At 46.6% G+C, this 27,606-nt stretch overlaps 1 protein-coding gene across 1 annotated transcript in view; it reads left to right on the top strand.

Moving 5' to 3' along the window:
* The window catches only part of MAP3K20 (mitogen-activated protein kinase kinase kinase 20), a 160,698-nt gene that overhangs the window by 114,909 nt on the left and 18,183 nt on the right, over positions 1–27,606 (top strand). Inside the window, exons 12-16 of the mRNA XM_040971726.1 lie at positions 10,986–11,030; positions 12,557–12,587; positions 12,686–12,825; positions 17,578–17,640; positions 18,839–18,931. Of these exons, the coding sequence (XP_040827660.1) occupies positions 10,986–11,030; positions 12,557–12,587; positions 12,686–12,825; positions 17,578–17,640; positions 18,839–18,931 (372 nt within the window). The remainder of the gene's footprint in view (positions 1–10,985; positions 11,031–12,556; positions 12,588–12,685; positions 12,826–17,577; positions 17,641–18,838; positions 18,932–27,606) is intronic.

A 27,606-nucleotide genomic window follows, 5' to 3' on the forward strand; every position in this document is an offset into this window, starting at 1 on the left:
AAATTTACTTTTCAAAAATGACTGAGTATCTAGAGAATTCTGCCCCCTCCTCCCCCCAAATGAATTGAATTGCTATGCATAAGACTGTCATGGGACACTTCAAAATCATCACATTTTTATAAGTTCCATGAATTTGGCTTACTCTTAGTTCTCTGAGTGCTGTTTCCTGTTCTGGGTGCATGGGTGGGGCAGGAGACCCGGGATGCATGACTCCAGGCACTGCCCAGGAGCACGGCCTGTCCCACGCTGAGCAGCAGCAGGTGCGGGGTCCACTGGCCCACGGCACGCCTTCTGAAGCCTGAGAGCTTGCCTTGTTTTGTTTTCCAAGTGTACTGATGTCTTAAGCTACAAAGCACTGCATGGCTTGACTCTTTCTCCATGTATTATTGTGAGAGGGAAAAAAAAAACTAAATTCCTAAGAATTCCTATGAGAGGCTGCTATGGAAACTTTGGTTCATTGGCATTGGTTTTGCTGCAGAATGACAGGCTGTCACACACACGTCACCAGTGTTAGTAACATGTTGTAAACAATACAAAGCATTGTGAGTACTCAGTAGGTTGTACGCTTGCGTTTTTAACTCCAGAAAACTTTCCGTAAAGAAACTGCTCTGAGGCCTACCATCTAACAATGGACTGCATGCAGCCACAAGCTCAGGGAGGTTTTTCTTCCTTTCTCCTCGCTTACCAAGGCTAAGTCTTCTTTCTTCGCAGTGCATGGCTTGTAGTGACACTGTGCTTCAAGCCGGCGTTTCTGAAGTAACGAAAGTTTGTGCTCAGGTGTTTTGTAGGTCGGTGTTTTCCTTTATTCTGAGAGAAAGATAAAATAAGCCTTTTTAAAAGAAAGTGGCTGGAGCGTAAGGTTTCCTGTGCGCAGCCTCATCTCAATCATGAACATGTAACAGCTATGTAACTTACGGAACTGTAGCAGATTAATTTCCGGGCGCTCTTTTCTTTCCTAAAACTAAAGCAAGCAAAGACGTCTAGGAAGGTGAATTCTCTATGCATAAATAGGAATCATATCTACATTTTAATTATGGCTGTAGCCTACCATAAAAATTTGAAAGACATCAGTTGAGATCTTCAGCGTTGAACGTAATGCAAGGAAATAATGAAATAAAGCAGTGCCGAAGAATCCCTGGGAGGAATCTAAGGAGTGAGAACGAATTTGAGAGCTGGGAAGTTTGACCGCAAAGGAAATAATATGCCACTTCCCGTGTCTAAGCATCTGAAAAGCAGCTTTCCTCCGTGGGCCTGGTCTTTTTATGCTGATTTCTTTGAAGTTATTATTGAACCTGCCGACTCTAGAGGTTTTTTTCTGACAGAGGAGGCCTTTCTTTGTTTTGTTTTGTTTTAAAGATTTATTTATTTTTACTGGAAAGTCAGATTTACAGAGAGGAGAGGCAGAGAGGAAGACCTTCCATCTGCTCGTTCACTCCCCAAGTGGCCGTAATGTCTGGAACTGAGCCATTCCAAAGCCAGGAGTCTCTTCCGGGTCGCCCACGTGGGTGCAGGATCCCAAGGCTTTGGGCTGTCCTCCACTGCTTTCCCAGGCCACAAGCAAGGAGCTGGATGGGAGATGGAGCAGCCATCCCATAAGGGATTCTGGCACGTGCAAAGCAAGGACTTTAGCTGCTAGATTACTGCACCAGGCCCAAGGAAGCTGTTTTGTTTTTTCATGCTCAGCTCCAACTTTGCCTTAAAAAGTATGAAACTGGTCCTAACCATCAGGACCCTGCTAGCTTGGAATGTGAGAGACATGCATAGTTTGTTAGCTGTCTGTTACGTATCATGCATTCACCCAGACTTAAAACACACCCCTTAGTTGCTTATTTCTCATAGGAAGGAGCAGCACAGTTTTTATTTCAGCTTTAACCCTAAAATGAAGTCCACCGTTTACTGGGACAGGATTGCTGTTCAGAATAATGGCATCAGGTGGAGGATGTTTGTAACCACAATGAAAAGGAGAATTCTGAGAAACCCTGTTAGAAGAAGGAATCCTGAACATCATAGAATAGTGAAAGGTAGCAACATTCAGTTGTGACCTTTCCTCAAGTGTCGCATATGCCCACGTATTTATGTAGAACTTAGACAAGACAATGTAAAATTTGTTCACAAATCAATTATTTAATGGTTTGAATAAGCATATGTGATAAACCTGGCTGTAATAAACATTCTAGATTGCGTTTTAGTGGATGCTTAGGTACCAGCTCAGCAAGCACAGCCACTGACTACCCCGGATCATAGAAATCACTAAACTGGTTTTGTGCTTCCTCTAAGCTTTTCTTCTTGGCAGTAGATCTTAATTTTTGCAATTTAATCTCTTCCAAGTGAAACTGGGAAAAAAAATTAAGAGAAATCCTAAAAACTTTCTTAATCTAAGCGAAATGAGAACTTAAAATGTGCAGTTCCCTTTGCTTTTGAAATTTGGCTCAGGGTGATGCTTTGCAAACTTTTGGTTGTGATTCATTCTGTCATTGATGAATCATGGCAAGTAGACTAAAGGCAAGCCTGGCCCCACGTGATTCTCGCACCATTCCCTGCATACATCGTGTCCCCAAGCACCTGCCTCCTGCGCACACCTGCCTGATTTTGTGGTATCTGTTTCCCTGATTTGAATTGGTCCTAATTTCTCTTTTTTTTCCTTCTGTCCTTTCTTCTCTTTTGATAGCTTCTCTTGCCTCTTGCTGCAAGAATGTCTGAGGAGTCTTACTTTGAATCTAAAACAGAGGAGTCAAACAGTGCAGAGATGTCCTGTCAGATCACAGCAGCGAGTAACGGGGAGGGCCACGGCATGAGCCCTAGGCTGCAGGCCATGGTGCTGATGGGCTTGGGGGATATCTTCTCCATGAACAGAGCAGGCACCGTGCTGCATTCCGGGATGCAGATAAACATGCAAGCCAAGCAGAATTCCTCCAAAACCACCTCCAAGCGGAGGGGCAAGAAGGTCAGCCTGGCCCTGGGGCTCAGGGAGTTTGACTTGTCCGAAGGTGACGAGGACGATGGCGATGGTGACGAGGAGGATGACCTGGATAATAATAGCGAATGAAAGCAGAAAGCCAAGTGAGAAAATTGAAAATGTTCAGAAAGGAAAAAGAAAGAAACTTGTTATCTGAATCTGTTCAAAACCCAGTAAGGAGGCAGAAAACCAAGCACTGCATTTCTAGGCCACAGTTACAAGACAGTAATTTCTTTCTCAATTTCACTTTGATTTATTGGCTTACAGAAAAGTGGGGAGGGGGGAGGGAGGCAAGGGGAGATGAAACTAAAATGGTTATTTATGAATCAGCAGATTGGTGCCTGATTATAGAAATTTGTGATCCTATACACACTATAGTATTTTTAAACTGCCAATATCCCACCTTTTTCTTTTCACATGAAAACGTTTTAGTTTGTAATTGACTTTGCTTCTTTTTATCCAGTTGGTTAAGAAAACTAACATTTTGAACAAGCGCTCTTAACCCCCCAATTCTCCCTGACACTCGTATCTTCTGGAACATATCTTTCTTTTCTTACGGCAGTACTCCATAATGTCATTCAGAAATGATGGACTGACCTGCGGATGCAACCACAGGGAGACTGAACTGAAGGGAGCTTACAGCAGCATACTGTTACAGGAACACCTCAGTGGCAGGAGTTTGTGATGCTGAATAGCACAGCTACCCCGAGTAGAAGCAGGGAGGTGTTCTCAGCGGCACTTCTGCAGAAGTGGGAAGCCAGCAAGTGGCCGCTGCAGACTTTCTTAGCAGTCCCAGCCCTGGGAATGGCACTTGTGGCCTCAATGATTGAGCCCATCCTTTACAAAAAGGATGCAGGCAGGCAGGCAGGCCTGCGAAGGCTGAGTGCGTGTCCACCCTGCTCTTGCAGCAAGGGCGGCCTGCCTGCCTGCCTGCGTGTACGTGTGTGGTTGTCCATCTGTCCGTCTGTTGGTTTCCCAGAGGGAGGTAAGCATCCTGGATTCTAAATGTATGTGTAGACACGTAACAGAGGGAAGGAAGCAGTCACTGTAAAAGGAGGAGCAAAGGGGAAGGGCCCCTTCCTTGAGCAGCAGCGTGGGCTGAAGGCTCTCCGCTCACCACGCCTGGCAGAGCTGTCTCTTCTTGTGCATGGCCCCGCTCGGCGGTGGGGGCGTCGGAGAGAAGTCAGCCACTGAGGCCGCTCAGCACACCTGCCTGCCCACAAGGGTTCCCGTGCTGTCCCACACTGCTGCTCATCAGCTCTGGAACCATCAGACACTGTTCTCCTCAAATACAAGGGTCTGTAAGTAGTGAAGAAAAGTAAAACATCAAAAACTCCCCCCACCCCTTCTAAATTCATTCATTTGACCACAGTCCTTTCTATTGGAGTTTTAGCATAGTTTTAGCATAGGATGTTACTGCCTCTGAGTATATTCAGTCACTAAAATCCTCTCGGAATGTATAGTGTTACTGATTCTAATCCCCCATGAGAAGTGTACGTTGCTGCTACCCCAGCGTGCTGTGCCCACTGCTGAGGAGTTAGGGGGAACATACCATGGCTGTGAGCTTGTAGAACAGTCTTCACAGCCTCAAGAAGGATCCAGAGTCTGATCACGATGCTGGGTCTACTTGCTTTACAATCTTGGACAAAGTGTGGATCTCATGTTTTGCTCCTCTTAGGTAAAAACCTACTTCCAAAGAATGTCACAAGCATTGTAGGCAGTAATGTGTGTGAAGCACTCAACACAGTGCTAGGCCCATGGTAAGTGACCAGTCACATTCACTAAATCTTATTGGAAAGGTGGATATACAGAGAGGAGGAAAGACAGAGAGAGGAAGATCCTCCAACCGATGATTCACTCCCCAAGTGACCGCAATGGCTGGAGCTAAGCCAACCTGATGCCAGGAGCTTCCTCCAGATCTCCCATGCAGGTGCAGGGTGCCAAGACTTTGGGCCATCCTCAACTGCATTCCCAGGCCACAGGCAGGGAGCTAAATGGGAAGTGGGGCTGCCAGGATTAGAACCGGTGCCCATATGGGATCCCAGGGCATTCAAGGTGAGGACGTTAGCTGCTATCCTATTGTGCCGGGCCCCACAGTCACTAAATCTTAACATCCTTCAGTGTGCCATTGGAAAGACCCTGACAAATAAGTGCTTTCAGCGTCTTATAGAAAACTCAGCTACCCATTTCAAATGATATTTACACGATAACATGGAATGGAATTTAAAACAGCTGCCTTTCAAAACAGAACATTCTTAGAATGTAAGCCACATAGACTTGTTCTGTTGCTCTGGAAAAGCTAGGAACCCTGCGTAGGCTCACCCGGCCAGAGGCATTTGCAGGTTAAGAAAGGTGAACCCTTTCTCCACACATGCCCGTTCTGCCATTATTTCTCTGACTTGACACATGGGCCCCCAAGAGAGAGGCAGCCTTGTCTGTGCCTGGATGTTGGGAAGTGCTCCCTGCTCCCCAGCAGAGAACCTTGGAGTGGAGCCTAAGGGATGGCTTGCAGCTATTGGCTTCGAGCCCATCCTGGACACTCAGGCTCAACAGCCAAAGACCTGGTGCTTACACACTTCTTGCACTTCTTCCTGGCAAAGATGAAGTCGTGCATTCAGCAGATCCATACTGAGCCCCCTTCTGAGTGCCAGGTACCATTCTGGAAAATAGCCAGCTGGAAATCTTGGCACTCAGCCCTCACGTGCTAATGAGCGGAGATGGACAGTCAACAAAACAGATGCTTCCTATATGTAACACATTGGTATTAGATAAAAACTAAGGCAAGGAAGGAGAGTAAGCCCTAAAGCATGTGCTGAGGCTGGTAACGTATGGACAGGAAATGCCTCACTGGTGGGGAATCAGGGAGCCTGAGGTGGCAGGCTGATCTCCCTGGGCTGCACAATGCATGCATCAGATCTGAAAATGTCAGCCTCGCTACTCACTCCGGAAGAGTCAGCTGTACGCTTAGGCCTGGGAGCCCCATGACACCGACCCAGACATCTGCTTACTCTACCTAGAAGCCATATGATTAAACTCCAGGTTTTGGTGTAGGAGTATAGAACCTTGGCCAAATAGGGGCACGAGAGAAAAGCTATAGGACCCTCTACCCAGAGCCAGATCTCTCAGTAGTTAGGCAGTGTTTCCCACAGCACCTTAAATGCTGCCATTTTCCTCACCGATATTCCAGAGATGGTTGCAGCTCAGGATCTTAGCACCGGAAGCTGCAAGGGAACCTGAGCTGGCCTCAGGAAGGAGCTTGGAAGCATTCTCCATGAAGACTCGAGCTGTGGTCTTGAGTACACAACACTGTCTCTTTTACCTCCTGTTCCAAGCTGACTGCCTTCTAATTGGCAAGTAACCCTGAAATTGAAGTCACCCAAACCAAATCTTACACTGCCCTCACTCTATCTGTAAGTTAAATTTAGAAGACTGTAGGACTGTTTGATTTCCTAATGTTTCAAGAGAGATGATTGACCATATGCAGCATTCTAAATATGTCATCCATGCAGCTTTGGATTCACCTTTTCAATGTGTTTAAAATGGCAAACTTGCAGTGCTGGATTGAGTTCCCATTACCTGACTTAGACAAAATAGTACCTGTGGTAAGAGGAGAGTTAAAGGGAAACACAGAAAGTTAAAGATGTCAGAATGAGAATGGGAAGCCCTAACTTGTGAAAGCTGGCAGCGTGACACAGCTGGAGATGCCAGCTGCCATCTCCGCGTCTGTACTCAAGGCATGGTGATGTGGACTGTGAGGAAACCGCAGTAGTACTTCCCAACCTGGGCACTTCTCTTACCTGCAGGGCTTGGGAGGGCTGGGACACATTTCTGGTTGGCACCAATGTGCCAAGAGTGGTAACATCCTACATGCCACAGACAGTCTTCATCTGACCCCAAAACACCAAAAGCATTGTCCCTTTTCCGCTGGAAAGCCTGCTCAACTTGCCCACTTCCGAGTGCCGCACAAGAGCTGTTAGCTTTAGAATCACAGTGACACAATGTGAATTTTAGGAGTTCATGGCTTTGTCTTATGTCACCACTTACAGAAGTGGTTTCTTTGCCCCTGAAAAATGCTGGTGGGATTTTATGAAATGGTGAACTGGGTAAAAGCGGGGTAGTGTGGAGGCAGGACTCCTGTGACGTTAGTTTCACAACAAATGGGAAAGGCCATCGAGGCAACTGTGGCTGTGCCAGGCAGCCAGATGACGTTGAAGGTCCCTTTTCCTAACAGCTGTGTTTTTAAGGCAAAAATGACAGTTTAATATTTTCCATCAGTAACCTACAGGAAGAGTGTAGCAGCCTAAAGCACGTTGTTCCTGATGCTGTGTACCTGTTGCGGGCCAGTTTGTAGGCAGCCAGGGTTTGTCACCTGGTGAGTTTTTCAGCCCTTGTGCCACAGAGGTATTCACACCTGACCCCCGAAAATCAAGCAATCAGTGGTGGGGAAGGACTTAGGGGAGACTCAGAGACTCTCCACAGCCCATTACTATGTACATTGATTTTTCAGCATTTTCACCAGAGTGGTAAGCATTTGATCAAAGAAAGCTTGCAGACTGACTTCGAGTTACATATTGCTAGTCCTGGGGTTTGTGTTTCGCTTAGACTTGTTGCAGCCCTTAGAACAGTCTCGCCATAAGGAACACGGAACGGAGCATATTCTTTCTATAATCAGGCACCGTCTGCTGCTTTCGCTTTGGAGTAAGCCTGTTTTCCTGTGTAGATTTTAAGCACTGCCAGAGAGGAGAATCTGCTAGGGTTTTTGGTGGGTTTTTGGGCTTTTTTTTTTTTCTTTTTGGATTGTAATGTAGTCTATAGCTGTCGATGCAGCATTGCTCCACTGGGAAGTGAGTCCTGGGGCCTCGGCCTGCAGCTGCCCGAGCACCCTGTTGCCTGTGAGGAGCTTTCTGGCATGTGGTGATTCACACCCCAACCAGAGTTTCAAGCGCCTACCTGAGATACTTTATATTGTGTGCAGAATGCTTTAACGTCAGCTATGATACACTGCACATACCGCTTTTGCACTCCTTTAAAACTTTTGTACTAAAAAATAGAAAATATTTATATCCTTTGAGTGTGAGCTTTGAATAGATGGCATTATCACTTTATTGTATCAGTGAGCGTGTGTGTGTGTGCGTGCGCGTGCTTAACAAGCTTTTTCTCAGTTACTCGATTGCAATGTTATCCTGAGTGAGTCCTAGGCCAAATATTCTTGTATTATGTTTGTATGGAAGATTAATCTTTACTCTGATGCAGTCAGACCACTGAGTTACTAACTTCGTGGTTGGAAGTTGCTAGTTCCAGCGTCAAGCCCACAATGTACTCCGTGTCATACAATTCATTTTGACTGTTTTGATGTGAAGTTTGCTTTGCTCTCCTTTGTTTTAAGATTCCATTTTGCAATAAACGTTTTGACAGTAAACCCCTTTGTTCTGTGTTGCTGTGTCAGATCCGACGCCCAACACCTTTTGAAGGAGTCATTGTCATCACACACACACACAGGAGAGACAGCTGTTGTCTCTGAAAGTCTCGATTGGAGTGTAAAGGAAAGAGAAAGGAAGGCAGGCAGGCTTAGAACTCGTCCTAGGGCCCACGCACTGATCTGTTAACAGACTCCATGCCTGACCACCTGGCATCCTGTGGAGGAACCCTCTGCAGCACCGGAGAACACTGGCTCACCCATGGACACTCAAACCAAGAACTTTGGTTGTGATCCGTTGTTTGATGTGTGACCTCAGTTCTAATCAAAAATATGCATTTTGCAATTTTGTTGAGCACAACATTTGGGAATCCTATGAAAATCAAAATGTTCCAACATCCCCGTTAGTTCCTAAGAAAGGCAGCCTGGATGCTGTGAAATATTTTTATAACTCAGCCCCTTAGGAGTTAATCAGGCAGATCCTTCTAGCATGTTTGTTTCTGTGGTTGAAGAAGGGAGTGGCACAAGCCTGCAGCTGTATGCAGCTGCCAGGAAATAAAACTTGGCATGCACTTTGTTTAATCTGATTCAACTTTAGATTTTGTTCTTCAAGTGTCTTTCCACGTATAAAGCAAGGTGAGTTTTTGACAACTCCCATGTGGCTCTGAGGAGCGAGGGGGTCTGTGACGTGGGGGAAAGCAGCGGCATCGGGCTAGCAGAGCATACGTGGCATTGTCATTGCGGCTACTCAAGTGCACAGTTTCTCCTTGCAACTTGTGTATATTGTCCAAATTCTAAACAGTCATGTCTATTCTGGCCAGTGGATTTTTGTGGGTTTTTTGGTTTGTTTTTTCTCTTTAGGACTTATTTATTTTGAGGGCAGAGTGAACCATCCACTAGTTCACTTCCCAGATGGACTCAGCAGCCAGGTCTAGGCCAGACAAAAGCCAGCAGCCAGGAACTGCAACCAGCTCTCCCACACATGAGGGACAGGGCTCCATGCAATTGAATCCTCTTCTGCTGCCTTCTTCCCATGTTAAATAGCTGGGAACTGAACCAGAAGCAGAGCAGCCAGGGCTCAAACCAGCACTACAAAACGGGATGCTGGTGTCTTACTTGGTGGCTTAACCCACTACACTGCAGCACCCTCCCCCAGACAGCAGGTATTTAAAGAAAAAAAAGTCTGACCCCTTGGAATCGAAAGGCCTCCTTTCCTCCAAAGTGAACTCACTGCCTCTGTGCCCAGTTAGGGAAACATACACACCACCCTTCCCTTAGCTCCAGCTCCTGCCACTGCTGGTGATTGCCTGGTTGCTTCTCTTCTGAACTCCCCTTCCCTTGCCCTGCAGTCCCCTGTGCCTTTCATTCCTCTGTCTCAGTCTGTGAAATCCTTGATGAAGACACCCGGCCACAGACATTGAACTCTGCCAGGGAGTTCAGCATCTTAGAGTAAGGGCACACTTGACTTAGATTCATTGTGCAGAGTCATTCAACAGAAATGTCCCAGCTGTTGTCTGCAAGGCACTGAGTAAACCAAGATGAAGGTGTCCTTGAACTTGCCTGTGTATGAGCCATACCTGCTTCCCCCCACCCAGTTAAAAAGCTCCTGGCAGGCAGCCACTGTGCCCTTGCCAGCAGAGTTTCAAGCATGTGAGCACAAAATAAATGCAGGTCGGGGAGGCTGACCCTGACACCCTCTGATGTTGACAAGAATCATGCAATCAGCCAAATATGCAAATACTGCTTTTTTTTCTCTTACCCCCCCCCCCAAAAAATCAGGATTTGTAAGAAGCTGAGTGATACTTTGCCATGCATGCTCTCTCCTGTGCCATCCAAACATTTTAAAAGTTAAGCTAGGTAGGCGAATGACTCCATCAAGTTCTAATGTAACCTAGCGGCCGCACAGACATTTTTTAATTAAGTAAGCATTGATTATTGAGATAATGGCCATGGGGCTCTCTGGCTCTGGAAACGGTGTGCGTTGAGGTTTCTCAAAGTCTTCTTTCACATTAGTGCACCTGACAGGGGACACTTTCCGTCTGTTTAGAGCACTCTACTTTCTGTGGCTCCTCACATGGCTCAGTTTCACACATCCCTTTACCTCTGGGCTTTGAAAGTATGCTACAAGTGAGTTTCCTAGTTGAACAGTTAGAAGGTCAACCCTGACCTTAATCTCTATGGGTTACCCAAAGCTACCAGTTTGGAATTTTCATGACTAAACAAAAGATCCTCCCGTTAGGGATTCCATTTGCTCTCTGGTGGATGTCAACAATCCTGATTGTGCAGACCCTACTGTAGGGTGCAAAACCACTTGTGTGTGTGCCAGGAACCAAGACAGTAATATACCAGGTTGTACAAAGCCCCTCCCGAAACAACACACCGAGGAAGGAGCTGTTTTCCAGAGACTGGTGGTGGTACTGGCCGCTGGGGTCCAAGTGTCCTGCAAGCACTGAGAACACCCTCTGAAGGTCAGGAAAATTGTTTTCCACTCCACCACTCTGCAGGAGGAACGAGGCCAGAGCAGCGGCTGGGAGCTAAGTGAGAGACGAGGATAACCCCTCAAAGTGATATCGCCTTGTGTTGTTGTTCATTTCCTTCGTATTTCCCACGCAGCTGCTGCCGTCCTTTGAGATTGGTGCGTGGACCGAAGATGATGTGGTAAGCGTGTATCGATGCCTTGTTGGAGCTGAGCAGCTGTTTCCAGTATCAGTCCACAGGTTTTAGAATGCAGCTTAAAGGGGCTGGAATCTTAAGAAAGCTGAGCAGGAAGAGGACAGATTCTAGAGAGATCCCTCCCACCCCCCGTTTTTAATGCAATAAGGATTGACAATAAAACTGTGAGCGCATAGCAGGGGTCTCCTCCTGGCTTGTAAGAAAATCTCACCCACAGGCTCTGAAAGGATCCCAGGACTTGACAATAAAATTCATTGGCAAAATGAACGTGGTGACCTAGGAGACCAAATAAACATACTGCTCTGAACTTGTCCTCCAATGCCATGTGGTTTTGAACAGTGGTGAATCAGTGCGATCTTGGCAGAACTGGGCTGGGTGTGCCCTGAACAGGGCTTCCGGCCGCCTAGGGCATTCTGACAGGGAATGGCTTCATACTTACCACCCTTGCTTGGACCCGACCACGGGCAATCCCTGCAGCTGTAGCCAGAGCCACTCCATTGAGAGGCGGCAAGCAGCCTATTCAAGACCAAAGACAGCCCTGCACTCTACACTCCAGCCAACCAAACCCTGAGGCACGCTGCTACTCTACCTGTCCCATGGCCATGCCTTCTTTCCTTAGTGACCAGAGAGAATTCCTGTTCCAAGCCTGTTGACACAGCCCAACCTGGCTTGTAGGCCCCTGGGCATGTCCTTGTCTGTGGCAACTGAAAGACTTCCCCCATGTCAGCTAATGCCTTTGGCTTCTGCAAGGGAGGACAGATGGGGCTGATGATCTCCATAGAGGAGGCTCCCAGCTCTCCCTTCCCCAGGCTTGAGGATAATCTTTATCCCCAGCTGTCAATTGGCCCATCTCAATTGGAAAGACGTTTGTATAAAAGCATTGGACCCTAGCAGCTATATTTAGGCTTTGTCCTAAGGTTGGGTGACTTCCAGGCCATTTGCATAAGATACCAGTGGTGAGGGCCTGCTACCCCCAACCAGGCCCCAAGAATCCGAGGGCCTGAGTCTGACTTCCTGCCTGCATGCCTTCATTCCGGTGAATGAGTGAGGCTAGCTGGTCAGATGAGGTGCAAGAAGTAGGGGGTTGCTGGGTCCAATCTCCTGGTACTTCACCAACTCCACTTTGAGGGCCTTGGCACTCCTTCAGGGCCAAGCCCAGAACATTCTGTCCATTGCTGTGTATGTGGCTCTAGGGTCCCTCAGCAGCCTGAGTGACCGCTGGCACCTCAGTGTACATACCACATCAGTAACAACCTCATAAAAGGATTTAAAAATGTCACCCCCTGCCCCACAAGAAGGAAGGGTATCATGGGTCCTTCATGTGTCTCATACTGCCTAGGGAGGGATAGCTGCAGGTGCTAAAACTGCAGAAAAACTTAAATTTTAGCCGTGTGGGCTGAGGTTGGAGTGAAAGATACTGTAATCCATTGCAAGCTGTGTTGTTTCTCTGTGATGACTGGCCACCAACTGTGTGCGAATCTTCAAGACCAAATCTGTCCTCTCTTCCACAGTATTTTTGGGTTCAGCAGCTCGTCACAAAAGGCAAGTAGCATGACTCCCCCTCCTAATTCATGACGTCAGCTTTGCTTTGGATTTGGTGTCAACTGACTTCTGTCTTGCCTCCTGACCACTTCCTCCAGGTGACTCTTCCGTCGAGATGAGCGTGTACGCCAGCCTGTTTAAGGAGAACAACATCACAGGCAAGCGGCTGCTGCTTCTGGAGGAAGAGGACTTGAAGGACATGGGCATTGTCTCCAAGGGGCACATCATCCATCTAAAGGTACCGTGCAGGGAGTGAGCCCAGTCTTGGTGGGGCACCTGCCGTGAGGTGGATCCCAGGTTCTAGGCTGTGCTGCTTGCCATGTTGCCGCCATTCAGCTGCTGCCCTGCAGAGCCCTGACTTCTCCTAATCCCACACAGCAGAGCCCACCTGGGTACACTCACACTTCACCCCTGAGCAGCTCAGCAAAGCTCAGGTTTGCTGGAGAAGACAAACAGATATCATGAAGTCAGGGTAAAAGGACAACTGGAAGAGATGCCACAAAGCAGTGGTGGGGTTGGCCTGAGGGGCTTCAGTGACGACATGCTGAAAGATGAGGAGGGATTAACCAGGTGCAGGGGTAGAGCAAAAGGGTGATGGATGAGGACCTCAGGGAAATGGCCTCATTGAAAGAAGGCTTGGTGTGCAGGGGAGGAGCCTGGAATCCAGGGACGTGTGCTGCTTGGAGAACATTGTTCTGGGCCCATCCCAGAACAACGGGGGGGGGGGGCTCCCTGGTAGCCTGCAGGACCGAGTGTCCCTTAGGAACCCCTAAGATACTAGATCTCACCCATGACCCAAGTAAGTGAAACTGCAGCCAGCATGGAAGGCTGCAGTCACATGACTGTGTGGAATCAGCAATCATAGCTGTGACAGGACAGATGCCACCCTCTAATTCCCCACGCCTTTCCAAGGAAGCTTCGCGCTGAGGAGTGTCCCAGCCAGAGCTGTGTTTGGGGCACGGATGCTATTATTGCTGCTGCTTTTTTTTTTCCTTTCCATGTTAGCAACCAGATCTGGTTTTATTTGTTCAGGTGTTTGATTTTAGTTACTGAACACCTGGCAAGAATGATGTGCAGATTCTGTGTGGGCATTGCTATTCATCAGTAGTGTCTTTCAAGAGAGAAGTTGGATGGATGGAGGGGTGTGTACAAGTTGGGAAGAAGAATGGAGAGCAGTGTTTTGGCACAGCATTTAGGACACTGCTTGGGACGCCCACATCCTACATCCAGACTCCTGGGGCTAAGCCCTTGGCTCTACTTCCCGCCTACCTTGCTGGCAGTATGTATCCTGGGAGGTGGCAAGTGATGGCTTAAATACTTGTGTCCCTGCCACCTGTACAGGAGACCCAAACTGAACTCTTGGCTCCCACTTTTGGCCTGTCCTAGCCCTTGCAGCCTGGTAGTTGCCAGTTACTGGGCAGTAAGCCAGTAAATGGAAGAATTCTTTGCTCTGTCTCCCTCTATGTCCCCCAGCCATTCAAATTTTAAAAAAGAATAAATGTTGAAATTGAACACAGAGAATAAAACAGCAGTAGAGAAAGCAGTTTCTATCCAAATCCATACCACCCCAAAGGCTCCACCAACACACTAGGTAACTTCCCCTCCCCTCAGAGCTGCTCACATTGTCCTTTCTAGAAAAATCCCCAATGAAACCCAAAGAGAACTCTACAGAGAATTCTACAGAGCTGAGACCTACATAAAGATGCCTCCTTATAGTTCCTGCGGCATGCCCTGGGGAATGATCTGACCCTAACCCCCAACACCATTTCCAAGACAGAAGTCTGGCCCTCATCATCTCTTGCATTCCTGAGCATTGGGCAGGAAAACTTGTGTAATTCACAAGCCTTAGAGGCTGGCAAGGGACCTGGGCTCCACCTGGGTGTGCGCAGATTCTCCCAGGAAAGCCATGTCAGCTCCCTGCAGCATCAGTAGCAAACGTTTCTGCAGAGATGTTTCAGAATTCCTGAAGAGAATTTCCTGAAAGGAACATGTTTGTGATTCTTGCCTTATTTGGCAAATGCTAACCTAAGAGGTCCCACTCTCTACCCACCACCCCCCACCCCCACCAGCTCCATGGCTGCCTCTGAAAAAGGACCAGTTAGGATGAAAAGGAATGAACCCATAACACCTTGGGCCCATGACGCCTTACTTGAAGGTCTTGGTGGTTTGAGTATTCAGAGTCATCGCAGGAAGTTCCAAGGGTTCCCTCTGCTGTGTGGGACTATGAAGGCGAGCCATGTCCAGCTGCATTGGTTCCTGTTCAGCACATTCAGTGAGTGCCTACTAACTACAAGACTGGGCCTGTGAGCATTCCAAGAGGACTCGTGCCTCAGCAGGAATTTAACTTCCCCAAGAAGGGATGCGGTGAGGCTGCAGCTTGCCATGTGCCACTGATTCATTCCCGTGGCTGGAAACCTGGAAATGGAGATGTTCATCAGCGTAGGCAGCCATGGAGCTGGACCACGGAGGAGAGCAGAACTGGGAATGTAGGCAAAAGTTGGAGAGGGAAGAACATGGAGCTAGAGAAAAACAGGAAGGAAGGGGGAAAATTCACGCGTGGGTCTCCGTGGGCGCAGAGATGCAAGGCAGGTGCGCTTCCGGCGTGGTGGATGGATGCTTAGGACTTCCAGCTGGCTGGGGGAGGGGCCTGGAATTTAATCAGCTGTGAGGGCTGCTGGGAATTGCCTTTCTACCTCCCTTCTGGAAGCTTGAAAGCGGGTTAGGAAGGAGCGCCTTCGTTTGGGAGAGGCCTGGCTCCTGTAGCAGAAGCGCTAGGGGACAGAGGGGAGCACCAACTCACAGGTAAGAGCTGCTGGCAGGCTGCAGAAGGGACACTCAAGGAAGGCGCGGCGGGGCTGCGCACACATTCGTGCTGAGCCCGGCCACGCCAGAGCCCTCGCACCAGGGAGCAGAACCATTGTGGAGGTAGGAGCCAGAGCTATGCAAGAGGAGGAGGGCCCAGGGGGTTCCGAGAGGGTGACGGAAATGTTTTGGGAAGCCGCAGTGGGGGGCAGTTCCCGTGTGAGCGAGCTCAGCTAGGTCCCTTGCAAAAGGTTCCTTGTGTGGTGTATGTTTGGCCTCATTAAAGAAAGACGCTAGAAGGAAAGCCCAGCTCCGCAGCCTCACAGCCCATAAAGGAGCACTCTTCTCCCAGCCAGGACAGCACCGCGGTGCCTTCCAAAGGCAGGCAACTGCTGAGGGCCCTGGAACTCCATCCAAGAGAAAAAGCCAGAGGGGGACACACCTGTCCCAGAAGCTGGAGACTGGACGAGAAAGGCATGTGGGAATCCATGTTGAAAAGGCTTTAAGATTCAAACCAGAGCCTTAATGATGCAGAAAAACCAAGACAACGTGCCCCGACAATCAGCCCATGTTGGAAGCTGAGGTGGGATCCACGCAGAGCCCATGGGTATGCCCGAGCTCCGTAAGACAGAATAGGCAGCATCTGCCAGGGCAGTGGGCGCACAGGTGCACGGAAGGCTGATGGTCAGAGGGTGTGTCTGCGCATTGAGGACCCTGCGCGTTCCACCTGCCGGGCTCACTGGAACTGTTAGCTGGGTGCTCTTGGAGGCTCAGCCCTATTCCCCCCCTCCACCCTTTCTCCCTTGCGTTCCATTTAACCTAGCTCCACCGTGGGTACTCTGGGACAAGCGTCTGTGGTAGGGCAAGGGGCGGAGCTAGGGCCCAGAAGCTGGCTCTGTGAGGTCCTGTGTAGACTCCAGTAGGATGAATAACACTTGTAGCTAGCTGGACCTTTGCCTGTAACCCCAGGTGAGTGTCTGGGGACTTGGAGGAGGCCTCCTGGTACTTGTCAGAAATGGCCCACACACGTGGGCATGTATGCGCGCGCACACACACACACAAGGTGATGGGAGAACATGCCCTAGTCCTGTGCGAAGGAAGACACCTTTACTGTATTTTTCCCAGAGTCACTCAGCCCCGACAGAGTGGGTGATTAAACCAGAAAAGGAGTGTACTCACATTTCCTTCGCTACCTGGCTGTCCCTTCCCCTTTTATTTAGTCATCTTTTGCTTGAGAGAGAAACAGTTTCTGTTCGCTTATTCACTCCCCAAATGTTCACAGCAACTAGGGCAAGCTAGGTCAGAGCCAGGAGCCAGGAATTCAATGCAGTATTGCACGTGAGTGGCAGGGATCCAATCACCTAAACCATGACCTGCTGGCTTCCCAAGGTGTGTTAGCAGGGAGCTGGAATCGTGAGCAGGACCGGAACTTGACCTAGGCGCCGTGATATGCAATGCAAGCGTCACAGAGACCACCATGTCGAGCACCTGCCCCTTTCCCCCTTCCAGCCTGTCTGTGAGCCTTCCTCCCGTGAGGCTGCGAGCCCTCCTGGAGAGGAGCTGGCGTCAGGAGCAGGGCCGAGCATCCCCTGAGTACTCTACCCTTTGTCAAGTGTCAGCAATTTTGATTTGTGTTTAAAAAGTGTACCTGATTTTCCTCAGGTTACCAGTTTATTCTCTACAGATGATCTATTCACAGAAAAAGCTGAATTATGCCTAATGAATATCCCGAGAAGTCAACCTAAATTGCCCTCCTTTCCTTTCCAATTTCCTTTACACTTTCTTTGAGGGAATGTTGAATTCCCAGGGAAGTCCAACATATAGTCAGCCCTTGGGAAAGTTTGGTCTCCTGGTGTGGCTTGCTGAGTGCTTTGTCTTCCTACCGTTACCCCGAGTGACAGCTGTGGTCTGTATGCCAGGACACTGCCTTGTCATGACTGCCGTTTGAAGAAGAATTTTGTAGATTGCTTAGGCTAAGGCTTAACATCTTTACAATATCCTGTTTCTTTAATTACAAACCAACCCCTGAATGTTTAAGTCAGGTTTATGTTCCATAGACGATGGATCTTAACATGCCCCAGGTGTTTTACAAACGACATAAATAAGAATGCTTTCGTGTATCCCCAGTCATTTTAATCCTCTCCTGATATTGAGACATTAATTATGTCATGTGATTCTGTCTTTACAGTCGGCCATTGAGAAACTGACCCACGATTACCTAAACTTGTTTCACTTCCCACCGCTAATTAAGGTAAGTACAGTTTTTGTCTCCCTGAGAACATGCATTTTTTTATTGGCATGTGCACCTGTCACATCCACGCCTAGATTTGCCCGTGTCGGACACTGCTGTTTGAAGTGCAATGTAATCATATCTGTCCAACAAAGCTTCTTTGAAGCTTATGAGGTGTTTAAATTGAACACCCCTTTTCTCCACAAGTTGAAATATTAACACATCTTTGATAAGAATACTGCATCTCATCTGAGATCCTGGGAGGTGTAAGTGCCAACATTAGCCGTGAGAATCCCGTGGCCTCTCACCTGGCTCCAGAAGCCCTTCTCTGATGGGCAAGTCACTGGAGGAATTCCTGCAACAGTGGTCTGAAAGTCACGTGTTCTGGGGTATGAGGGATTTAGTGTTGGAGCAACTTGTATCCATATCTGTCTTCTACATCGATGGGAGATAAGCCCCGAATCATCAGTGGACCCCCAACAAGGGGTAGGTCTGAACGTTACATACACTGCTTTTTCTTGCGCGTGTGTACCTGTTGTAAAGTTTGATTGATAAAATAGACACAGGAATGAGTTGTGGAATCTACAATGATGAAACAGAGCAATTAGAACAATAAAGTGATCATGAATTGCTTATTTTTAGAATTTTCCAATATTTTCAGATTGGAATTGGGTGAAACCTAGGACAGCAAAAGAATGGAGAGAAGAAATACTGCATTTAATGTATTAATTTGAATAGAATGTAGAAGAATAGGATATACTTTGTTTCAAAAAAAATCAGGCACTTGCAGTACATAGAAGACTACTCATCCCCTAGCAGCTGTGGCTTTCCACAGTGAAGTGTTTGAAGGTATATTTTGCCCCCTGCTTCATCCTCCGGCCACATTTTCTGAAAGAGCTCAGAGTTCATCTTTGGGAACAGCTTGTAAATCTCTTCCTCAAGTGTCCTGAAACTCAACAGTTGATATCTCACAAGGCATCCCCGGGTGAGGGGTGCATAACACAGAATGCACCGAGACCCAAGGTAGTGACGTTCACTGTGAAGTGCAAAATTCTCAAAGGCTTCATATGCCATTCATCTTGTAATTTGTCACTTAATCCAGAATAGCTAAAAGTTGAGCAGTTGATTAAAGTGCAAAAGTCGTGCTCAGATGGATCCCCTCCGCACAGGAAGTGAGAGTGACACCAGTTCGTCAATGACACTTTGTTCTTTGTTTTAGGACCCTGGAGGCGGACCTGAAGAAAATGAGGAAAAAATAGTGAACCTTGAACTTGTTTTTGGTTTTCACTTGAAACCAGGAACTGGCCCACAGGTAAATCACATTTTAAATCCCTTGGACAAATGATAAAACCTGGATATAACCATAGATGATGTAATCTTTGGCTTCTTTTCCCCCTGGCCTGATGCCAAAGGATGATCAGTCACAGTGGCAAATCTACATTTAGGAACTGATTGTTTTATGAAAGTTGTAGAATAATGTTGTTGTCTTTTAGTCTTAAATCTACCTTACGTGTTTCTTGTTTTCAGTGATATTTCTTGTGCAGGACACTTGGTATTAGGAAATAAAGTCCAGGAGTTGGTCTTTTCTGTAATGAGGGTACCTGTGCTCATTTCTTTAATGAACTCCAAATGCAGTATTTCTATCTATATTGCCCTCTTTCAAATGAACAGATTTACAGCTTACAAATTTCAGAGATCTTGTGCCAAGGTAATTTCTCACATTGTTTGCATCTTTTGCATGTGTGTTCTACAGAAGCTTCCATGCCAGGCACCTATAAGCTGCAGTTGTTTAGATGGCAATCAAAGCTGGCTGCTGATCACTGCAGTGTATGTTTAAATGAATGTATCTGCTTCTTTGACAAATTTTCCCAAGGGATATTTTTCCTAATTCACTTTCCCCTTTAAACTGATTCTTCACATACACATACCCCTCACACCAGCTGCTGACATGCTGCTGAGTAAATTTATAGAGTTTATAAAGTGGAATGGAGCAGTTGGGCTGCCAGCTGCCTCTGTAATCCAGCCTGGGAATTCTGTTTTCGGGGTCAGCAGAAGGACCCTTTGTGGGGACACGGGCACCCAGGGAGGTGGTGGGCACCCTGTTGAGTGTTGATGTTGCTTGCATGTGTGGATTTCTAATTGCTGTCGATTCAGGGGAATCCATTTCAGTCTTTAGGGGGTAAAAAAGGTACTGAGAACGGAACTATAGGCAAAACGGCAACCCCAATTTTCAGGCCTGCATGACCAAACACACATTCCAAAAGGCTTTGGCTCTTCAAGCTGTGTTTATTTGGCCAAGGTAGCAAATGTGTCAGAACAGGTGTCAATTTGGGAAGAATGTCTGTGGACTGACCACTTGCTGTGTGCCAGGCATCCAATACTGAGGTGTAAATGCTGTGCTCCCACACTTTGCAAAGGAGGAAACTAATACTCCAGAAAGTGAGTTATCCCAGTAGCCAGTAGCAGAGTTAGGATTTGGGGTGCACATTCATCCACAGAACTCATGCTCACACTTAGCTACAGCACCGTTTCTGCCTCTCCCAGGAGGAAGCTCCGAACCTGCTCCAGATACTGTAATCTGGCCATTCCTGGGAGCTGATAAGTGGGAATGATAAGTTGTCATGGGGTTCAGAGCTGCACCCAGGACCACAGGCGGTGCTGACTTGATGCCAGCACAGGCAGTGTCTTGCCTGAACCACTGCAGGTCTATGGATGCTCTTGTTTGTAGGTCATCTTCACTTCCCCAGTTTGGGTCACAGAACTTGTTTGAATGGAAGTGGCCCTGAAGCCAGCTTTTAGGCTTAGTAGTCCTTTTTAGTTCCTTCTCTGAATGGAAATGTTTCTTCTTTGTAATGGCAGCTCAGGCCCCTGTAACCCCCAGTTCCTATGGCTATGGGCACCCTCACATCCATCCTATGGTACACATTACATTTCTGTATTTGCCACCTTTAGTATCCTCAATTCCATGGCATTTAGTATGAGTTCTCTTTAAACTTTTGCATGGCTTCTGAGTAGAGAATTTCTTTGAGATTTGTCCAGAGAATTTTCAACTAAGAAAATTAGTTCAGTTAACAAATGACTTGCTAATGTGAAAAACTGAATATTACCTTTTTAAAGTGAAAAATCAGGCTATGGGTGATATTTGAGACTAAATACAATGATCTGTTTTGTGTGCATTATATAGAGTACTTGTGTCATCCACAAGGCCTCAAGTTGCCACTACTTTAGCTGTTCTGCTTCTTTGTCATCCATCCAGAGAAATCATTTCCACTCCTTTTTACACTGAGAATCTGCTGTGTGCCTCACTGAATTATCAGAATACAAGGTCAGAACATAGGATCACTGGCTTGCACAGAATCCACAGCTTGCAAAGACAAGATGAATGGAGGGCAATGAGTTTTCATAAGGCTGTGAATAGTGTGAGCAGAGCTAGGAATGGGAGAGGCTGATGTCCAGAAAGAACTGTCCTATGTGTGAAGCTAAGGGGAATGCAGGATTTTAAGCAGAGAACAGATAGGATCAAATATATATATATATTTTTAAAGATCTCTTCTGAAAGGTGGGGAAGGAAGAAATGGTAAGAGGCTGGGTTAGCGTGAGAAAGATCTGAGTGAGCAGTGCAGACAAAAAGTTGGAAAGCGACAAGGACTTAAGCCTGTGGTAGTGCTGTGTAGGTATCAGAAGTCTTGTAATGTTGAAGAGAACTGATGAGATTTCTAATGTTGGCAGCTGGATGGAGGGTGTTAAAGTGAGCTGTACAGTGTGGCTGCAGTGCCAGGGGTGCTAAAAGCATGGGGTGACTTGAATAGACCAAGTTAACCAGGAAAAGTTTGGTTGGAAGTTATGAGTATTGGATTGGAGCCAGAAGAATTCAAAGGGCAATAGCAAAACAATCTCCTAAATGCAGTTTTGAAAGCTTATGCTTAGAGAATATTATTTTCTGAAGAACTTAAGTGTTTTATAAATCTCATCTTATGCTCCCCCCCCCCCTTGACATGGTGTAAGGCGTGTGAGACACAGCATTGTCACTGCAATTTGGGGAACAAGAGAAGGTATATGACCAGCCTGAGGTAAAGCAAGAACAGAACTGAGAGCAGAAATTATGGCACTGTTACTGTCTTAAACACATGCTGGCTCATACTTGACCCCAGATCTTCAAGCCATCTGTAAACTTACAAAATCCTAGAACAAATGATTGTCAAGCTTGAACTATGCAGTTATGCCAGCCTGTGCCCTGACATCATAAATATTTTCTCACAAACGTGTTATAAATTAAAAGTCCATTTCCCCAGCTGAAAACCTTGCTGCTAACATTCAGGAAACACACACACACACACAGACCCTCCTCCAAACACACACACACACACACACACCCCTTCCAAATCCCTATTGACTATGTTCCCATAAACCCAAGTTCATAGACAAGGTAAAGTTTTGCCTCATCCCAGCTTCCTGGCTAGAATAAAACAGAAAACAGGGAATTTGGAGATTATCTCTAGACTTAAATAACAGCATCCAGAGATACCTGCTTTATTTTCCCTTTTTTTCCACAAGTGGTAGCTACTTGGAATAATATGGTAGTGACTCTGTCCTAAAATATGGTAGCTACAGTTTTCATTTATCAACTCCTTAAAATGGAGGTGCCATTTCAGGAACTTTAGGCTTATTCAGAGCAATGCAAACATGACCTTAGACATATATGGACACTATAACATAAAAAGCTTTCACAGTAAATAGAACCTGTCAGCCTTTTGTGATAAGAATTCAGGTTAACTGCTTTCCCTCAGCTTTCATTGTACAACCATGGAGTTAGGTTGATGCCCAGGCCCTTGGGAAGCTGTGCCTGTTTGAGTGCCTGGCCCGACTCTGATCCCTTGGCCGTGATCTTGGTGTTGACCTGCACACCCCTTTTTAGAGCCAGCCCCTGACCAGGCTGCAGTCCCACATGTGCTACCAGAATTCTCCCCTGGACACCTTGTCCTCTCACTTGTCCTGTATAGGAGCAACCCTGCAGGAAAATGCCACAATAGGAGCTAGAGTTTTATTATTACCCTGGGTCCATTACCTGTTTTAAAAGAGTACAGTTAACGGATTCAGTGCAATGGCCTAGTGGCTAAAGTTCTTGCCCTGCATGCAGTGGGATCCCATATGGGTGCTAGTTTGTGTCCTGGTTGCCCCACTTCCCATCCAGTTCCCTGCTTGTGGCCTAGGAAAGCAGTTGAGGATGGCCCAAGGTCTTGGGACCCTGTACTGGTGTGGGAGACCTAGAGGAGCCTCCTGGCTTCAGATTGGCTCAGCTCTGGCCGTTGTGCCCTTGGCTACTTGGGGAATGAAACAATGGACAGATGATCTTTCTGTTTTTCCTTCTCTCTGCAAATCTGACTTCCCAATAAAGAATAAATCTGTAAAAATACAGTTAATGATTAATTAAAAACCAGTGTAATTTGGGGCAACCTGGAAGTGATGACAGTGCAAATGGCGAAGTTGGGTCTCTGAGTGCTTCTCCTGGGAGGGCAGCAGGGGCTTCAGTGGGGATGGCTACTCCCTGCCTCCTGGCAGATGCTGTAGTAGCTCCTTTGCAAATATTTTTCTCATGCCATTTTTTTTTAAGATTTTTATTGGAAAGGCAGATTGACAGAGGAAAGAGACAAAAATTTTCCATTCATTCCCCAATGACTGCAGCAACCAGAGCTGAGCTGATCTGAAGCCAGGAGCCAGGAGCAGCTTCAGGGTCTCCCACGTGGGTGCAGGGTCCCATCATGGCCATCCTCTACTGCTTTCCCAGGCCACAAGCAGTGAGCTGAATGGAAAGTGAATCAGCTGAGATGCAAACCAGTGTTAAAATGGAATGCTAGTGCTTACAAGGCAGAGGATTATCTAGTTGAATCATTGTGCCAGCCCCCTTCTCATGCCTTTCTTAGCACTCAACTGACAGGCGGCATAGCCCTCCTCGGAGGAAATGGTGGGGCTGAGGAGGGGTGGAGTCTCTTGCCAGATCCCGCTGCCTCCTTGTGGGAGGTAACATTATGCCCCCAAATGGGTGCCTTGGTAATAAAGACATTTTTTAGAAGTCAGTATTTTTGTAGTGCATAGGAAGTGCCTTGTTTGGTTTCTGAAGGCCTTTGACTTGGCACAAAAGGAAAGCAGCTTCCAGAATCACCAACAGCTTCCTACACTCTCCAGGGTGGCAGCCACCACCCCCCACCTTTTTTTAATTTATTGAAATATTCAGCTGCATAGAGTTGATTATTATATCTCTTATCAGCTCACCAGTCAGGATTATTGATTGTCAAATTGCCAAGGGATAAACTATCAAATCACCCAACAGTTTTCTCACCGAGAGCCTTTTGAGACTCTGCATCATGAAAATTCAAAAGCAAAGCAAGGAAGGAATTCTTCGGGGCGTCCTTGTCCTTATGATCCCAAGCAGCTGCGTCCTGCATCTTTGCAAGGAAACCTGAGGGAAGTAGATCCCCGCCCCCTGCCCCCGCCGCCACTGCCGTAGACAGGTCAGGCTGGTGGGGGTCCAGGTGGGCAGAAAGGAAGAGCCCGACTCTCCCGGATCTCTGCCTGCCATGGACATTTCAGAAGGGCCCAGGCCTCCCGATTTAACTGCTCTGTTCAGCTGGCCATTGCATCTGATTTCCTACTGGGAAGGGTTTTAAAGGGGCAGGAGAACTAGAAAGGACAATAGGAAGACCGACCAAGCGCTCCTGGAAGTGGACAGTTACCCCTGAGGGGCTTTCTCCTGTCAGCCTTGCATTGTTGGCACCTAGCTGCTTCTCCACCTCCCCCTGTCCCCACAGAGGAAATTCCACCAGCACCTTTGCTGCTTTCTGGTCGTTCCTCTATAGGTAAAAAACGCTTTTACAAGTGCTTCCCACCTGCCTTGAGCTTTTAGGGCTTTATTAGAATGCTTATAACATGTTGCATTTAATAAACTTAATTGAATCTCTAGGCCCTTTCTTGGAGCACTATAAATATCAAAAACTGTCAAATAGGGCTTTTTCTCCTTTTGTGTCGTTTTTATAAATGGATAGATAAACATGAATAAAATAACAGGGCACAAAGAAAAGGATTTTGTAAGGAAGTATAAAGCCAACACCTTCTGTAAATTTCAGAGCAGCTAAAAGCAGAGCTTTTCTTTACTTTGACATATTGTATGTTGGTTAAAAATTCAGTGTAGGGAAATTTATTTCCATGATCAGCTGTTGGGAGGTGAGCGTGGATAGGACTATACATACACACATGTTTTTTGTGCCAAAGTATAGGCACTTTATGGGTCAAATTGTGCGAGAAACACAAATTTGGGAAGGAGGAAATGAAGCTGTTAAAGAGCGCAGAGGTTCCGTTGTACAAGTCCTGGGGATCCATGTAGCAAGCAGGATGCCTGCAGGTAGCAGAACTATATTATAGATTTGACATTTCTGCCAAGAGGGGCAGGAAGAGCAGCATAGCTGGTTAGGCTGTCATTTGAGATGGCCACATGTCATAGCAGAGTGCCAGGTCCAGGCCCAGCCTCTCCATTTCCTATCCTCTTTCCTACTAATGCACCCTGAGCAGCCGCAGGTGACCCTGTCATACTGCATGAGAGGCCCAGATGGAGCTCTTGGCTCCTGGACTTGGCCTGACCCAACCCTGGCTGTTGCAAGCCCCTGGGCAGTGACCAGTGGATGGAAGATCTACTCCTGCTCCGTTTTTCTCTGTCCCTCCCTCTGTTTCTCTCTCCCATCCCTCTGAATTTCAAGAATATAAAAAACAAGCATCTTTTAAAAAATTTTCTCATAGATCATGTGCTTTTATAGTAATGGAGCAGGAAGAACCTTGTAAAGGATCATGGTGATGGCCTCCCAGGTGTGGAATTCTCTCCAAACTAATGAAGTTATGTATGGTAAATATACATAGCTGTATGGATATCAACCAAACCTCATTGAAGCAGTTTTTAGATAAACACAAATATATATTGTCAGCAAAGAAGCAAGTGCAGTTTAGAATTTGAGCTGCACACCTAGCTGGATTACAGTGTGATGATGAACACAGTTGGATGCGCCCCCCCCCAGCACCAGAGCAGTACTGAGCAGGACTGCAAACCATGCTGCTGATGGTCATGAGCCAGTGAGACAGGAAATGCCCAAGACTTGGAGACTTGTAGTTTGCAGATTGCTTGGTGTAAATGCTCCCACCAAGGTCAACATCACTGACCTTGAAGGTGGGATGCTGCACATTCCTTGGTCACTCCTAATCTTGATCAAGAATATGAATAGCAAATAGTGTAACAGATATAATAAAACCTATGCTTGTCTAAATTACACACAGGATGGCTGGTTGCCCATTGTATGATAGGTGTAGTTGGAGAGCTCCAGTCCCCATCATTGGCTTGGCTTCTTGCATCACTGTAGCCTCATATTGTCATATTTTGTCTCATGATGATCAGGTTGGACTTAAGATTGTAAAGAAAAAAAAATAGACCTATAGAAAGACCTACAGAAAGAGAAGAACAAGATAATTTTGTGACTGTGTTTAAAAATATAGAAGCCATCCTGGTTATAGCATGGCACGGTGGCTGACACTAACAGGGGAGGGCTTTGCTCGGAAGCAGGTTTTCTGAGGCTCTCTGCAGGTTCTACAAGAGAAGACCTCAAGACTCAAAGGGGCTTGTGTTTTCTGAGCCCCAAATCAGCTCTTAGAGCAAAAGATAGTTTGGAGTAGAATTCGAAGCACTGTGTTGGGAGATCTAAGATGTGACAATGAGATCAATCTTAGACTATAGGGTTTGGGTTGAGGTCAGCCCAACTGGCAAACAGTGCTGCCTAACTAGGTCAGTGTTGTTTCAGACACTGTATTTCTTGGCATTAGCTCCAGAGTCATGGGGGAGGGAGCAGAAGAACACAGCAAGGAAACAGCTGTTTTGCTATTTTAAGAGTCCTGGGTAAAAATTAATTTGTGACAAAGTTCCCAATATTTGAATTTTTATTTTCAAAATCATTAAGGTATTTACAAATATTGTAATCCGGACCTTGGTCAGACCACCTTCTAGATTGATCAAGAAGTCCAGTCATAGACACAAAATAAATTCTTAATTTTCTAGAATGAATACCTAATACCCTCCAATTTCTCAGTTTAAAAAAAAAATCCCTAGAGTCCTTTCCAAACCTGCCAGCTGAGAACTGAGCATTCCCAAGTCAAGTGCGTCAGGCATCGTGTGGAAGTGTGTCACACTCCAGTTTGTTTCACTTTATTTTAGCATCATCCCTAAGTCCCTTTTTCATCCATAACTCAAATAACAATCCCCCAAAAAAGGCAATCTAACAACCTTATCTCCACTGGTGTCTACTTGGCGCCCATCTGCCCTGACCTTAGACACAAGCCATTGTTAAGGGTAGAACGCATTTACATATTTTGCAATAAAACATCAGTTATTTGCATTACTGTGTCAAGTTTTATTTGATTCTTTCACCTAAAAATGACTCATTTTCCTTTCTTGTATTTTAAAAACCAACTACTCTAAGCTTGTTTGAGAATAATCAAAAATTGCCCATTTAGCTAGAAGTCATTTTCTTTTCAAAAGGCAAATGTTATTTAATCTTTCAGCTGTTCATTGTGCCATCATAAATACTTTCTTTTCAGCACAGTTGTGGGGACTGAAATGAGCCCACTAATTGCCTCCCATTTCGACTGACATGTGGTGGTTTAGTGGAAAGAGAACACAGCAGGCAGAAGGAAATGGGAGGCTGAGAAAATGAGAGCTAATTATTTTCACTGCCTCATGTCAGGCTCTGTGTCAGCCTTGTTTTTACAAACTGGAAGGTTTAGCACTAAATAAAACAAACTGGCGTCATGTTTTTATATACTGGCAGTGTCATGGAAGCAGCTGCACATCTCAAAGACAATATAATGCCTGCGTTCGCATGGACACCATCTGACAGACACTGTGAGCCACGGCTAATGAGGATATCACAGTGGTGCCAAGTGAAAGGTGCTGAATTA

Source organism: Ochotona curzoniae, unplaced genomic scaffold, assembly GCF_017591425.1.
Source record: "Ochotona curzoniae isolate NIBS_2020 unplaced genomic scaffold, NIBS_Ocur_1.0 contig_2210, whole genome shotgun sequence".
NCBI classification, from domain to species: domain Eukaryota; kingdom Metazoa; phylum Chordata; class Mammalia; order Lagomorpha; family Ochotonidae; genus Ochotona; species Ochotona curzoniae.